Below are 15,437 nucleotides of genomic sequence, written 5' to 3' on the forward strand. Positions count from 1 at the left end.
ATCCTGCACATATGCTGCAGAGGTTAAGAGTCACGTGCCTTTCCCATCCAGAATGAGGGTGTGAACATGAAGGAAGAGAGGCAGATGGGAAAAGGTGCTGGCGCTATCGTTTCCCCATCTAGAGCAAAGGCGCTTGTGCCTCCTTCCCACAAAAGAGAAGCCACTGCAGAAGCATTAACACGAAGGACGAGAAAGTGATTTCAGCAGCACAGGAAAAGGGACGGAGAGCTCTTTTTCCTTGCTTGGAAACTGATTCGGCACTCCTGAGTGACATTCCACCCACCCCTCGCCCTAGCCTGGTTACAGCGGGACTGAAGAAGCCGAAGAGAAATGACAAAAACAGACTCACACGTGTAGACACGCACACCTTTGTTCAACAACATCGCGATGACACAAGGGAAGAGCTCAGAGGAGAAAAGCGGGGGAGTACATTTGAAGAGCAAACAGAGTTACAGCATGGGATAGCAGTAGTTGCCGTAGTAACAGAGGCCTAGTCGAGGGACAAACCAACCTTCTGCAGTCCAGGCAGGGGCCAACTTACAGCCATGTGCTAAATGGACAGACATGCCCACCCCCACCCCACCTTTCACTACAGCCCAGCTTTGTAGAATGAGTTGGCAGGCTCTGCCCCCTTAAAGGTTGTAAGGATCCGGTGTGGTGGCCACATGGCAATGCCAGCCCTGTCTCTGGAGGAAGGAGGGACCAAAAGAATACAGCTGCGGCACTGTATGTTCTGGCCTAGACAGTCAAAACCCCGCTTGGCACTGACGTGGGCCTACCGGTTGCCACAAGCCGGGAGTGGGCACATGAACACACTCATCCCTCTTAAGTACATGGCCCAGCTTTACGTCAGTCTGCATTCCCTTCAGCCTGTGAGAACTATGCAGGTCTCGCCAGCTTGACCACACTGGCTTCTCAGCGTGCAAGGCCTCCCTTCTGGCCCGTCCAGAGCTCCCGCAGCTCCACCTTACAGCCGAGGTCACGCAAGGCTGCTTTGGCCACGTCATCGCAGTCCCTGTGCGCCGTCCGGGCCTCCGTAATCAAGTTCTCAGCTCCCATCTCCAAGATGGGCTGGGAAAAGTCCCGGCTGTGGGAGACGAGGTTACGGATCAGCATGCAGGCTTGTTTCTGCAGGGAAGGAGAGAAACAACAGTACGGTTGCAGCCATCACTCAAATGTAATCCGATCCCCTTTATTACCCATTTAACTGGGAGAACCGGGTTTGATTCCCCACTCCTCCACATGCAGCTGCTGGTGTGACCTTGGGTTAGTTACAAGTTCTTTTAGAGCTGTTCCTTCACGAGCAGGCCTCGAAAGAGCTCTCTCAGGCCCCACCTACCTCACAGGGTGTTTGTTGTGGGGAGGGGAAGGGAAAGGCGATTGTAAGCCGCCCTGAGACTCCTTCGGGTAGTGAAGGGCGCGGTATAAATCCAATCTCCTCTTCTTCAGAATTTTTACATACCGCAACCCTCTCATAAAAATTCTTCAGAATGGTTTACAACAACACAGTAAAGCCAATTTTTTTCTCTCTTCTAATGCCCATGTGTGGTAGGGGTTAGAGTGCCAGTATAGGACTGGACTGGGGTAAGGATGCAAAAATAAAGAAGTAGAACATTTCAGAAACAACTGGTTTTCTCCCAAGGCCTTTCCCCCAATTTTTCTGATGGAAGAATTGGGACATTTAGAGGAACACTGAGGAAAAAAACTCTGACAAAGGCTTTGAAACAGAATCCCAGGCCAGTACAATCACTTCTTGAGCTCATTTTTGGCACTTCTCAATGCCTCATACTTAAATTTCTGGAGCTGGAATCCATAATACACAGGCATCATTCAGTGATCAGCTAAATAAAGTTATACAGGACTTGTTCAAATGTAGTATTACCAGGTCCCCACCTGGCAACCCTCTCCCTCCCCCATACTCTTTGCCCTTTCTTCATAACATTTCGGGCTCCAGACCTTAATGAAGACCAGCTCTGGATTGCTCGTTACTGGAGCAGGGCCCTTTATGGTGGCTCCATAATTCCTGAACACTGTCCCTCAAGAAATCTGCAGGTGTTCTGCTCTGGCTTCCTTTTCGTGGCGTTGTCAAGAGAAACAGTCACCTCTGTATCGATCAACCTAAACGTTTAAACCAGGGGTGTCGAACTCATTTGTTATAAGGGCCAGATCTGACATAAACAAGATGCTAGAGGAAATTATGGGAGTATCAATTTTACTAAAACCTGAGGTCTTCTTGTTAAATATTCTTCCCGAAATAGGGGGGAAAGGTGGAAAGAACTTACTGTTGCATTGTATAACAGCTGCCAGAATGTGTTATGCCAAATATTGGAAAAATGAGAAAATCCCAGGTAAACTGGAAGTGATTCAAAAATGGTTTGAGGTCGCTGAAATGGACAAATTGTCGGATTCATTAAAAGGGAAGGATGAAGAGATATTTAGGGGAAAAAGGGAGAAATTGTTCAAATGGAAAATAAAGTGAAAGGGTGAAGAAGAGACTGGAAATTTACTAAGAGAAAAAAACTGTGGGTGTATGCTCGTCTGTGTAAATATGTAAAATTAGCATATATTTTGTGGGGTGTGGGTTGCTGGGAAAAATCAATAAAAAATATTCTTTAAAAAAAAATAATAGTGGAACATGTTCTCAGATGGTCAGTAAGCCTCAAAACCGGCACCGGTGGCGAAGCCTAAGCTTGGCCCGCCAAGCCTTCTCTCTCTCTCTTTTTTTTTTTTGAGGCTTACTGACCATTTGAGAACATGCTCCACTATTGATCAGATGCCTGGTTTTATATGAGTATTAGGACTGAATTTTTCCTGTACTATTAGTCTGAAGGCTTCTGTGCTTTATGAGTGCTGTTGTGAAGGATTTTCCCTACTACATATATGTGATTGAAGTCTTCTGTACATTATCAGTACTTTATGCAGTACTTTGAACTCTTTGAAGAAGAACCCTCGAAACGAAGATCAAAACCCGGAGTCTTCGTCAACTACTTGTGAAACTACTTGTGAACTTATGTATACTATGTATGGACTTGCACATTTTATGATGTAATCTTGCTTTACTGATACATGTGGTCCCTTGTTATTGTTATTAGTTTTGCTTTTGTTACAATATAATTTTCCTTTGCATGACCTTTTTGCACTCAATGGTCTGCGTTATTTATACAGTGCTTGTTGGCTCTGTGAGAAAAGACAATAAGGTCAAAAACATGGGCGTTTGGGAGGAAGGCGGAACCTGTCTTTCCTTGCCTCTGCATGACACAGGGCGGACAGAAGCCCAGCGGCTGGAGAGGATGCCCCCCGCCCCCCGGATCAAATACCGCCCCCATCGGTACCTGAACAGTGACTTCCCTGGGATGCATCTTCATGGCCTGCAACGCCGCCAAAGCCCCCCCACCTTCCATGATGACACGGCAGTTCTCTGGTTTGCGCAAGGCCAGCATGCACAGGGCCGCGCAGCTCTGTTCGCACACCTGGAGGAAACAGGAGGGAAAACAGTTAGCCAAATCCAGAATTCCGAACTGCACAGTTTAAACTATCACTCAATAAAGGTCCCCCCCCCCCTTTATAGATGTAAAGTTCCAGAATCTTGAAGGGTTCAGTAACGTGGTGGGGGGGGGATTATCTTCTCTTTAGTTGCTCTCCACTGACAGTTCCGCAGGGCCTGCAAGACGGAGCTCTTCCACCAGGCTTTCAACTAGGAGCCGCCCAACTATTATTATTATCAACATCGTGGTGATAGGTTGGCCCTCCATGAGATTGAGCCACAGTGTCGTGGGAGGCCGAAGTACCGCTGAATCGGTACCCTAGTATCACATCTTACTGCACGCCACCTCAAACTGACTGAAGAATGACCATTATTGTGAGCACTTACTTGTATCTAATTGTATTTAATGTATGACTGTTTTATCTTGTTTTAAATGTTTTATGCTGATTTGGCACATGGTGCCGTAAACTGTGAGCCGCCCTGAGTCTGTTCGCGGGGAGGGCGGGATATAAATCTAATAAATAAATAAATATTATTTGAATATAGCAGCCTAACTCCTTTGTTATGTGGATTTGTATTGCATTATTGATATTGTTAATGTTTTTTTTCTCTTTCTATATTTAGCAGTCAGTTCCCACTCCCATGTTATTGGTATAGGGGGCGGATGTTTGGTTTTTTTTGTTATACCCATATAATGTAACCCTACAAAATATTATATACAGGTCTTTTGAAGTTTACTGTATGGTATGTGCTGTTACATTATTATTTATGTTATGTACTGCTTATTATCAGTTGATCATATTCTACTTCACTGTAATATGTATGTGGATATTCGTGCGAAGTTTGTTGCCTCCTTGTTACGATCTTATCTTGGAGGTTCAGACAATGAAATCACAGAGAGTCTCCTGAAAGGGATGAACTCCAAAATAATTATGAACTGTGGAAAATCCCTTGCGGCTGCTTATAGAATACGTCAAGAGACTTACAGCAGCAAATTGACTTGTTCTACTTTAGGGTGATATTTTCAAGGTATATAATGATTTTAAATAACTATATTAGCCTTTTATATTTACTTTTACGATAGGTATGCTTATGTCTACGTTTTATTCTGATCTAGAAGAAGAAGAGATTGGATTTATACTTCGCTCTTCACTACCCAAAGGTGTCTCAGAGCAGCTTACAAACTCCTTTCCCTTCCCCTCCCCACAACATACACCATGTGAGGCAGGTGGGGCTGAGAGAGCTCTGACAGAAACTGCTCTTTTTCAAGAACAGCTCTGACAGAACTATGGCTTGCCCAGGGTCATCCAGCAGCTGCAAGTGGAGGAGTGGGGAATCAAACCCATTTCTCCCAGATTAGAGTCCGCGCACTTAACCACTACACCAAACTGGCTCCTATGATCGTAAACAAATCCTGCTAGGTTGGCAGGAGTGTATTATTTTAGGCCCCCCCCCTTTAAAGCCATGTAGACTAAATGATGGGCTCTTTAGGCAAATCATATTTAAAATGATAAATTTAAAGGAAAAGACTTTTTTTTCCAATTCATACAAAAATTAAAGTGAATGCCGTCCGGAACATGTCTGAAGTCTACAGCTGAACAAAATCCCCGTCGGCTGCAAACGTGTGCGATTTAAAGAATTATATGTTGTCCTCCCTTACCCCCTATGAATCATTGTTAGTCCCTTGTGAAAAACTTGTGTAACTGTAAATCGCTCAGAGCCAGCAGCTCTGCAGGACTGAGCGATCAATACATCGAAAGATATTATTATTATTATCTCTCCCTTATATATAAAGCCGTAGTGGGCTCCAACGTTCCAAATGCACACCTTTAGTGTTTGGCCGCAAGAACTGTCAGTCAGAAGACGCTGACTGGGTTGACTGGCTGCTTTGTGCAGTTCCGCCCAGCGTTTCAAGGTCTTTTGCATATGGAAGCTGATTGGACTTCACTCCATTCCACACCTCAAACCCCCCCCCCCCCGCAAGACAGTTGGAATTGTCAGTTGCATATGGAACCTACTGTATTCTGAGGTAAAATATGTCCTCACTCACAACACATCACTTCCCCTTCAAAAGAAACAAACCCAATAACACAATCATGCCACATCACAAAGAAGACAGATCACACCACAAGCAGAATACCACAAGGCAAAAAAAGATAGGAAAAGGTGCCAGCAGTCACCCCATTACTGCCACAGAGAGCGCTTCAGAGGATGGTGTGCAGGTCCCAGGTTCATGTTTTAAAAGCTGCCTGGGGGATTATGGACCATTCACACACTTTCAACCATAACATACCTCATAGGGTAGTTGTGCGGATCATACGGGGGAGAGGAGAATGATGTCAGCTGCTTTGGTTCCCACTGCAGGGAAAGACTGCCCTTTCCCTAGGCAGAGGCTGGGGGGGGGAATGTAAACCTGAAGACAGACAGGCAGATAAAGGTAGGCTGATGGTTGCCTGGAAAGGACATAGGGTTGCCAACTCCAGGTTGGAAACTGCCAGGATATTTTATGGAAGAAGTTTGCTGAGGGTGGGGTCTGAGGAGGAGGAAGAGGGGGACCTCAGACAGATACAATGCCATACTCCCCACCCTCCAAACAAGCTGTTGCCAGTCTCCAGGTGACAGCTGGAGAGCTCTTAAAGCTCTGGTGCTAATTCAAAGTGTTGCAATGTATCGACAGAGTAGTGTTCTGGAAAATCTTTAGGAATTGTCCTCCTTTGCATCAATCAGATGGGAAATTCCTGGAGATTTGAGGGATGGAGCCTGAAGAGGGTGAGGTTTGAGGAGGGGTGGGACCTCAGACAGGTACAATGCCATAGACTCCACCCTCCAAACCAGTCAGTCCCTCATGGGGAACCATTGTTGCCAATCTCCAGGTGAGGGCTGGAGACCACTCAGAATTACAACTGCTCTGCAGAAGAGAGGGCAGACGTCAGCTGAAGTCAAAGGGGCAGATAATGGTAGGTTGATAGTTAGCTGGGAAGGAGATGGGGTTGCCAACTCCAGGCTGGCAAATTCCTGGGGATTTGAGGGGTGGAGCCTGGAGAGGGTGGGGTTTGCGGAGGGGTGGGACCTCAGACAGGTAGAATGCCATAGACTCCACCCTCCAAACCAGCCATTTCATCCTGGGTAACAATTGTTGCCAATCTCCAGGTGAGGACTACAGATCACTCAAAATTACAACTGCTCTTCAGGTAGCAGAGATCAGTTCCTCTGGAGAAAACAGTGGACTCTGTCATTATACCCTGCTGAGGTCACCACAGCAAACTGACACTGTTTGCCCAAAGCCAGAGCACTCTCCCAGAGCCTCTTTCTAGATCTCGTTGTATTTATTTCCACAACGGGCCTTATTCCTAGTATTATTATAAATTAGCACATTGGTTAGTATTTCAGACAAGCATGGGGGGGGCGGGGGGAGATGCTGTTGGAAAAGGGAATGTCTGGTATGCAAATAAGAAGAGAAGAAGACCCTGCAATGGGCAGCGAGAAGACAATTCGATAGGATAATGTGGACAGCACCTTCCCTCTCCTGTTCAGGGTCATTCCTTGCCTGTCTCCAGATTGCTACTCTTTGAGCAATTTCCCCCTTCTTCTTGAAAGTGCCACACTCAGTCTCTCCTCTCTCTCAGCTAGAGATGTAGTTGGGAACCTCTCTGTCTCTCCTCTTTCCTATCCAGTATGTTAATTCCTAAATAAACTTTTATCTACTTTTTAATCAGGTCGTGCACTGGTGCTGTGTTAATTAGTCTGCCAACAGATGTGGGTTCATGTCGGCAGCCCCCAAGATCCTTGGATAAAGGATGTGATAAAGAGAGGAGAGACGGGTCTGCAGATAAAAGAAAAAAAAAATAACCAAGGCCAGAAGTTGCAAAAGAAATTGTACTAAAAAGATATACAAAGCAGTCAAGATTGGGGGGGGAAACCTGACTTTAACCAGTGCTTAAATGTTCACATTAGAAGAGAAGAACAAGAGATTGGATTTATACCCCGCCCTTCACTACCTGAAGGAGTCTCAGAGCGGCTTACCATCTCCTTTCCCTTCCCCTCCCCACAACAGACACCCTGTGAGGTAGGTGGGGCTGAGAGAGCTCTCTTGAGAACTGCTCCTGAGAGAACAGCTCCAAGAGAACTTGTGACTGACCCAAGGTCACACCAGCAGCTGCATGTGGAGGAGTGGGGAATCAAACCCGACTCTCCCAGATTAGAGTCCGTGCTCCTAACCACTACACCAAACTGGCACAAGATGAGCAAACCGCAGGGAAGGAGTCCCAAAGCCATCTTATTACGATTCCACTGTAAGACCCCCCACTCGGGCTTACCTGAGGGCTCCCCAGGTGGCGGCTCATGGCCAACACAATGATATCAGTCCCTCCGGCATTGACAATGGCGTCCTTCACGTCATCGTTGCCCGCAATGGCCCGGATGGCGCTCAGCACTTGCTTCACCAGCTCCTACGAGGGAAGGAGAAAGAAACCTCCACTAGATAAGGGGCCTCAGACAGAGGATGCCCAGGGAAGCCACTTTTCAATCATAAAAGAGGAATCAACCATGTCTGGAGGAGGGATGCCACCCTCCAGGTGGAACCTGGGGATCCCCTGGAATTACAGCACACCTCCAGGCTACAGAGATCAGTTCCACGGGAGAAAATGGATGCTCTGGAGGGTTGTCTCTATGGCATTGTAGCCCACCGAGGTCCCTGTCCTTCCCAGGTTCCACCTCCAAATCTCCAGGCATTTCTGAACCTGGAGCCGGAAACCCTACCCCTCCACACTCCTGCCAGTGGCCGAAACTTGAAGGTGAAGGCTGACTGATGAGAGAACATCTTGGAATCTTGTATCTTTATTTAAACAGTGGTATGTTGGAGTCCTGGCCTTGAGGAAACTGGGAGTAAAACAGTGTTCCAAGTCGACTTCCCGTCGCCAGGACCATTGATTTTTTTCCTACCGAACGGTTTATGGAATACGGATTTTTTTCACAGAGATTGTGAGTAATTATTTTCATTTGGGACTTTCCCAGTATGTAGCGGCATACCTTTGCATTGGGACAGTAATAGGATTATGTGACTTTATGAAGACCAATTTTGTGCATGAATTATTCATATCTGAAATTTACTGAACATAACTGAAAGAACATTAGTAATTTTGTCGCGACAGCTTTTTGCTTTTTCAATGTTATACCTTTTCTCCTGACTTTCTCCTGTGTTACATCTATCCGTGGTGGCCAGGGAGGACCTAGCAACCTTGTGAAGCGGGCATGGCAGAGGGTTCAAGATTCTGGAAGAATACAGTGACCAAGGAGGTATTTTCCCCCCCAATGCACTGGACTGTAACAGAATTCCTGTCAGCTGCGCTCAGTCAGTGGGAGCGGAGGTGGCACGGTTGAAGAACACTTCGTCCAGGGGACTTCCGGCTGATGGCGGCACGCTTACGGACTCACCTCCCGGACCTCCCGGGGGTGTCTCCGTGCTCTGGCGGAGGGAGGGGGTGAGCAGGCTCGTTAACCCCCCCAGGGGCCCGGCGAAGGGTCCCTGGCCAAGGAGCTTTGAGGGGGTAGCCTCTTCGATGGCTGAATGCCAGAGAATAGAGGCTCCCCCTTGCTCCAGTGGTTCGTCCAGCCGAGAGACCAAATGGTACAAGTGAAGCTAGCTAGGTCAAGCATAGGAGATCAGGCGTCAGAAAAGATTAATGTAGCAGGGTCGGAAGACCAACTATGAACGCGAGTCAACTGAGATACGATTTTTAAAAGAAAAGACGCTCCCTACCCGATGCGCGGAACAGCAGACGCCTCCCATGCGTAAATCACTGAGCGAAAGGGGGGGGGGGGAGCGGAAGAATAAACATGTGATTGCCCAGAAGTACTCACCCAATCGAGCTATACAGTTACGTGCATATTCAGAGACTTTAAAAACCACATGGATAGAGAAAATACAGACACTAAAGACATTTATTTTTCCACAAATTTTATACCTATTCCGAGCCATCCCAATGATAATACCACTTAAACTTCTTAAACAATGGCAGAAACTGTTTTCTCAATATATTTGGAATAAAGCAGCACATAGAATAAGCTCGGAAACCTTAAGACGACTATCTCACCAAGGAGGACTTTCGCTTCCAGATCTTTCCACGTACTATGAAACTACAACCATAATAGGCTTTATTAAACATTATAGCCAAAACTATAAAGCGGATTGGAAATTACTAGAAGATCTTTATTAAGGTCAACAAACGTTTCAAGAAAGCAGTTGGGAACTCCCCAAACAAAGATCACCAACGATCAAAGATAACATATTTTTGAATAATACTTTCAAAACCTGGGACAAATGGAAGCCAAAAATAGCTCCTCAACCATCTATATTGACTCACTTTTTAAATCAATCATGGTTCAAACCTGGGCAAGAAGTAAACTTGTTTCAAACCTTGAAAAATCAAAACATAACGACATTTAAGAAAATAAGCAAAAACTTCAAGTTATCAGACAAAAATATCATAGAACGAGACTATAATTGCCAACAAACAGGGAAAAGATGGCAGGGAAGAGGGACAGAGACAAAGAGAAACTTTTAAAAATGAAACCAGAGTCCCCGAGACCGGAAACGACCAGTGAGACGACCAAGGCGATGGCTGAGGTCATGCGCCCTCTACGGGAACAGCTCAATGTCTTTAAAGAGCAGATGTCGGTGGTAACAGCAAATATAACAGCGCAGCAAAAGCAGCTGGCAGTTGTAACAACAAGCATCACTGCTCAACAAACGCAAATAACGGAGTTGATCCAAGTAATGAAGCAGGATGCGGAGAAAGTAAAGGAAATGGCTGAGATAACGCAGAAAGTGAGGAAGAAAGTGCAAAAATTGGAAAAGAAAACTGTTTCTTTGGAAGATCAGATGCTGCAAGTGCAAATGGATAAGGCCAACATGGTCCTGCACTTCCAAGGGGTGCCAGAGAATAGAGGAGAGAATCTTAAAGAACTGATGAGTGAGCTACTCGCCCCAGCAACAGATATAAAGGCGGAATTGTTACTCAACGACATGGATGTGGCCTACAGGTCATATTCAGGATATATAAAGAAAAATAATCTGCCTGGGGAAATGGTAGTAAGATTCTTGAAGAGGCACATCAGGGATGCTATCCTGAAAGCAGTGGCTGTGACACCCCTGAAGGTGGGGGAGAATGCGGTCAGAACACTAAAAGATATTCCATTTGAAGTAAGGCAACAGAGAAAGAAATACAAAGAACTTGTGCTCTTCCTCCAAACAAATTCAATTGGATACAAATGGCTATTTTCAGAAGGAGTAGCATTTAAGATCAAAGAGAAGAAGGTTAAGATTGACTCTGTTCTTAAAGCTCAAGAATTTCTAAAGGAGCAGCTGGGGATGATGGGGGGCACTGGTATTGGGCAATTAAATGTAAATGGGGAGGGTTAAACGTTCTAAAAGATTGACACAGTTCATAAGAAGTACAAAGATGATAAGCTTGGATGAGAAATAAAAAAGCTAGTTAGAGGATCTCCTCTCTTGGGTTTTTAGTCAGTAGTGGGTTCTTTACTTTCTCCCTTATATGTAGTTTTCCCCTCCCCCTTTTCTGTTGTAGTTTTTTGTAGTGTTAAAAAAATAAATTAAAAAATCCCCTCCGGGGGCTAAAAAAACAAACAAAAAAGAACACTTCATCCAACCAAACAGACTGGCAGCAGGTAAAATGAACGGCAATAGAAACATCAGAAATTAGACAGGGCAGCTTGAAAAGGGGATAAGGCAAATTCATGAAGAGAACAAAAAGAAAAGAAGAAGAGATTGGATTTATACTCCACCCTTCACTACCTGAAGGAGTCTCAGAGCAGCTTACAAACTCCTTTCTCCCCTCCCCACAGCAGACACCCCGTGAGGTAGGTGGGGCTGAGAGAGCTCTGACAGAAACTGCTCTTTTTCAAGGACAGCTCTTGTCAGAACTATGGCTTGCCCAAGGTCATCCAGCAGCTGCGAGTGGAGGAATGGGGAATCAAACCCGGTTCTCCCAGATTAGAGTCCGCGCACTTAACCACTACACCAAACGGCTTATCAATGGGTAAAGGGGGGCCTCCGTGTTCAGGGCCAGTCTACGTTGTATACAGGGCTTTTTTGGTAGAAAAAGCCCAGCAGGAACTCATTAGCATAATAGGCCACACCCAACAGCAGAAGAAACACATTAGCATATTAGGCCACACCCCATAAAAGCACAGTTCATTAGCATATTAGGCCACACCCCATGCTTTCCCTTGGCTTGCCCGGGCGCCCCAGGTTGCGGGGAGCCTGGGCAAGCTGGCCCTTGGACAGGACGGGGAAGGCACAGGGAGGCATTTAAATGCCTCCCCGATCCTTTCAGGGGGGCCCTGGCCCGCTCACCTCGGAGTTGCCGGGGGTGGTGGTGTTGCTCTCCAGGCCTTCCCTCTGTAGCCAGGCACGCAGAGGATCTGGCTGTAGTGGGCGTGGCCAACTCTGAAGCCAGCCGGAACTCCGCTCCTGTGCGTTCCCGCCCAAAAAGAGCCCTGGGTATACGAATTGCCTTCAGCCTGACCCAGTGGGGCTCCTCTGATGTTCCCCTGTCACTTTGAAATCATCCAGGCCATTTGCTACAGATGGAACTGGGAAATCCCCAGTGCGGTTGAGCCACAAAAAGCAGCCACGGCTATGTGGGCATGAGAAGAATCAGTGTTACAGAGCGTGGGTGGGGGTGGGGGGTAACTCTCCCTTTTTCCCCTGTGCCGATTTCTCAGCTGGAAGGGTGAGCGGTCAGACAATGCAAGGAACCCTTTTGGGAAAACCAGCAGCTTCCTAACAAAATCTGGGCACAAAGCCCTGACCGGGGATGTCACGTGCCATACGGGGTATATAAGCATGCACGAGCTGGTTCCAGAAGCCCTCAGATAGGGCTTGAGGTAAAGATCCTTGGCCTAGTCTCACCCTCACCCCCTAGATTCTTATCCTGACACACAGAGAGGTACCTGATGGTCAATACAATCGGCCAGCAATGCCACCATGAAATTTAAGCCTCCGAGGTCCACTATCTCCTGGCAAAACTCATTCCGGACAGACAGGCGGCCGAGGGTGGCGCAGATTTCGCTCAGGACGCTGCAGTTGTCTGTGAAGACTGGAGGAAGAGCAAGACGATTTATGAGTCACAGCAGGGCTATGTGCGAAAAGAAGAGATCAAATCTATACCCCCCCCCTTCCCTACCTGAAGGAGTCTCAGAGCGGCTTACAACCTCCTTTCCCTTCCCCCTCCCCACAACAGACACCTTGTGAGGTAAGCGGGGCTGAGAGAGCTCTTTCGAGGACGGCTCTTGAGAGAACAGCTTCGAGAGAACTTGTGGTTGACCCAAGGTCACACCAGCAGCTGCACGTGGAGGCGTGGGGAATCAAACCCGGTTCTCCCAGATTAGAGTCTGCGCTCCTAACCACTCCTAACTACTACACCAAAGTGGCTCTCATGCAAGAAGGATAGAAGATGAAGACAGGATTTTTTTTAAAAAAAGGAAAGTTTCCGCTACTTGTGGGCTAACTGGCCAGAGGACTGGCAATGAAAGATTGCCAGCTGTTGGAGGCAGGTGAAGTTTCGGAGATCTCCTTTATTCTTTTTTTCACCACTAAAGTCCCCCTCGTTCAGCAAAGCATAAACCTTTACTCAAGAGACTCCTGTGAGCCACAGACAGAGGCCATTTTTCTTTCACCTCTCTCCTCCGGTCTCTCCAGTTTCCAGGGAAGGGCTGGGCCCCCGATTGTGGTTTTGTTGCGGACAGGATGTCCTTTCCGAGAAGCCCTCCTGCCGCACACAGCTCTTCCTTCCCCCTTCAGCCCCAAAGCAAGCAAGCACCTTGGCTGTAGTGGTTAGGAGCGGCGGACTCTAACCCGGAGAACTGGGTTTGATTTCCCACTCCCCCACAAAGAAGCTAGCTGGGTGACCTTGGTCCAGTCACAAGTTCTCTCAGAGCCGTTCTCTCAAGAGCTGTTTCTCTCAGAGCTTCTCTCAGCCCCACCTACTCCACAGGGTGTCTGTTGTGGGGAGAGGAAGGGAAGGTGATGGTAAGCCACTCCAAGACTCCTTCGGGTAATGAAGAGCGGGGTATAAAAACCAACTCTTCTTTGTCCTCACTGGGAAGGGCCCAGAGCACCCTTCTCACCCGCCCTCCCTGCAACTCCTCCTTTGCCTTGGGTGTGCCCCAAGTGCGGATACAAGGCATGAAGGACCCAGGGCGAGTGAATGGAAAGGACTAATTTATTTAGGAAAGGTAAAGGTTTCCCTTGCTCGAAAGCCAGTCGAATCCGACTCTAGGAGGCGGTGTTCATCTCCGTTTCCAAGCCGAAGAGCAAGCGCTGTCTGAAGACTTTTTCTATGGTCATGTGGCCAGCATGACTAGACGCCAAGGCACACGAAATGCTGTTACCTTCCTGCCAAAGCGGTACCTATTTATCTACTTGCAATTTCTTGCTTTCGAACTGCTAGGTTGGCAGGAGCTGGTGCCGGAGACGGGAGCTCACTCCGTCTTGCAGCACTCGGGTCTCGAACTGCCGAGCTAACCTCTGAGCCACCGTGGCCCCAATTTATTTACCCATTGCTATTACCAGTAAGAGAACAGTGAGAAAAGTGGAGCAGAATTAAGACAGGGTACACTACAACTGCACAGAGCTAAACTTTCAAGAAAAAGAATCCAGCCGGAAAACCATCAAGGACCCAAATTTATTTCCTTAATTCACTTATACCCCTCCTTTCTATTCAGTGGGGACCCAAAGCAGTGTACAGCAGTCTCCTCTCCTCCATCCTGTCCTCACAGCGACCTTGTGAGGTAGGTTAGGCTGAGAATGTGACTAGTCCAAGGTCACCCAGCAAGCTTCTTTGGCACAAATGGGGACTCGAACCCGGATCTCCTGGGATACTAGTCCCAACACTCGTAACCACTACACCACACTGGTGCTAATGCAACTGTCAGGCTAGCTTCCTGCTTCTTTTTCGGTACCTGACCTGACCACCTCCTTCCTCGCTACCCCTTCAGCTCCAGGGAGTGAATTCCCTCCCTTATATGTGCTCTCTCCCTCAAAGCTCTGCCCCCTCATCAGTGATAGGCTCCTGCGTTTCCCCCCCTCCAATCCCAGCAGGCCCAATCCTGAGGCTCCGAGGGTGCCTGGGAAATGTAGGCTCAGAAGGGAAATTTACAGCAAGGCCCGACTCTTGCATGGGAAGGGAAAGGCTGCCTTGAGGCCTACAGGCCCCTTGGCTCTTCAAGCCTCAAGTCGAGGATCCTGAATCAAAGAGGGGAGGGGGACAAAGCACTGCTGGGGGCCCGTCTCTATCCACTCCCTGTCCCCACCAAGGGTGCCAAACTCTAGGGAGGGCCTGGAGGTCTCCCAGAATTATCACTGATCTCCAGACTCCAGAGGTCAGTTCTCCTGAAGGAAATGGCAGCTTTGGAGGGCAGACTCTATGGTATACCATCGTCTAAGAGAAACTGAAGTCCTAGAGAGACATCACACCCTTGCTGAGCACCTTCCCTTCCCCAAATTCTACCCTCCCCAGGTTCCACCCCCAAATCTCATATAAACTTACCATAAGTAAAAATACATGTATTTATTTTGAGAAAAGTTAAAAAAAAACATATAAGGGCCCGATGAAAGCCACGTTAACAAATACAAATGACACGTAGAGAAGGAACAATGATTGTGACCTAACGTATTTCGGCCCAATCAGGCCTTCTTCAGAGGTCAAAAGAGCGCATTCGTGGGGAAAAAGAGAATGCTGTTGGGGGGAGGGAGAGGGGGGGAATGTTTGCCAGCTCTGGGTTGGGAAACACCTGGAGATTTTGGGGGTGGAGCCTGAGGAGGGTCGGGTTTGGGGCAGGGAGGGACCAGTGTAGGCTTCCCAAGTCCCCCCGGGGGGCGGGGAACCCCCCGCCCCAGAGGCCCGTTCCCCGGCGGCGGCGGATCGGTCCC

General features: G+C 47.7%; 1 protein-coding gene across 3 annotated transcripts in view; it reads right to left on the bottom strand.

The window, feature by feature from the left end:
• Positions 1-368: 368 nt before the first annotated feature.
• Positions 369-15,437, bottom strand: part of ARMC6 (armadillo repeat containing 6) — a 30,182-nt gene continuing 15,113 nt past the window's right edge. For all 3 annotated transcript variants that reach the window (XM_015427381.1, XM_015427379.1, XM_015427380.1), the window contains exons 5-8: positions 12,458-12,603; positions 7,801-7,932; positions 3,333-3,470; positions 369-1,128 (exon numbers count right to left, since the gene is read on the bottom strand). In XM_015427381.1, the coding sequence (XP_015282867.1) occupies positions 916-1,128; positions 3,333-3,470; positions 7,801-7,932; positions 12,458-12,603 (629 nt within the window). In that variant the 3' untranslated portion in view covers positions 369-915. The remainder of the gene's footprint in view (positions 1,129-3,332; positions 3,471-7,800; positions 7,933-12,457; positions 12,604-15,437) is intronic.

This window comes from Gekko japonicus, unplaced genomic scaffold (assembly GCF_001447785.1).
Source record: "Gekko japonicus isolate JY-2015 unplaced genomic scaffold, Gekko_japonicus_V1.1 scaffold2236, whole genome shotgun sequence".
Classification (NCBI taxonomy): Eukaryota; Metazoa; Chordata; class Lepidosauria; order Squamata; family Gekkonidae; genus Gekko; species Gekko japonicus.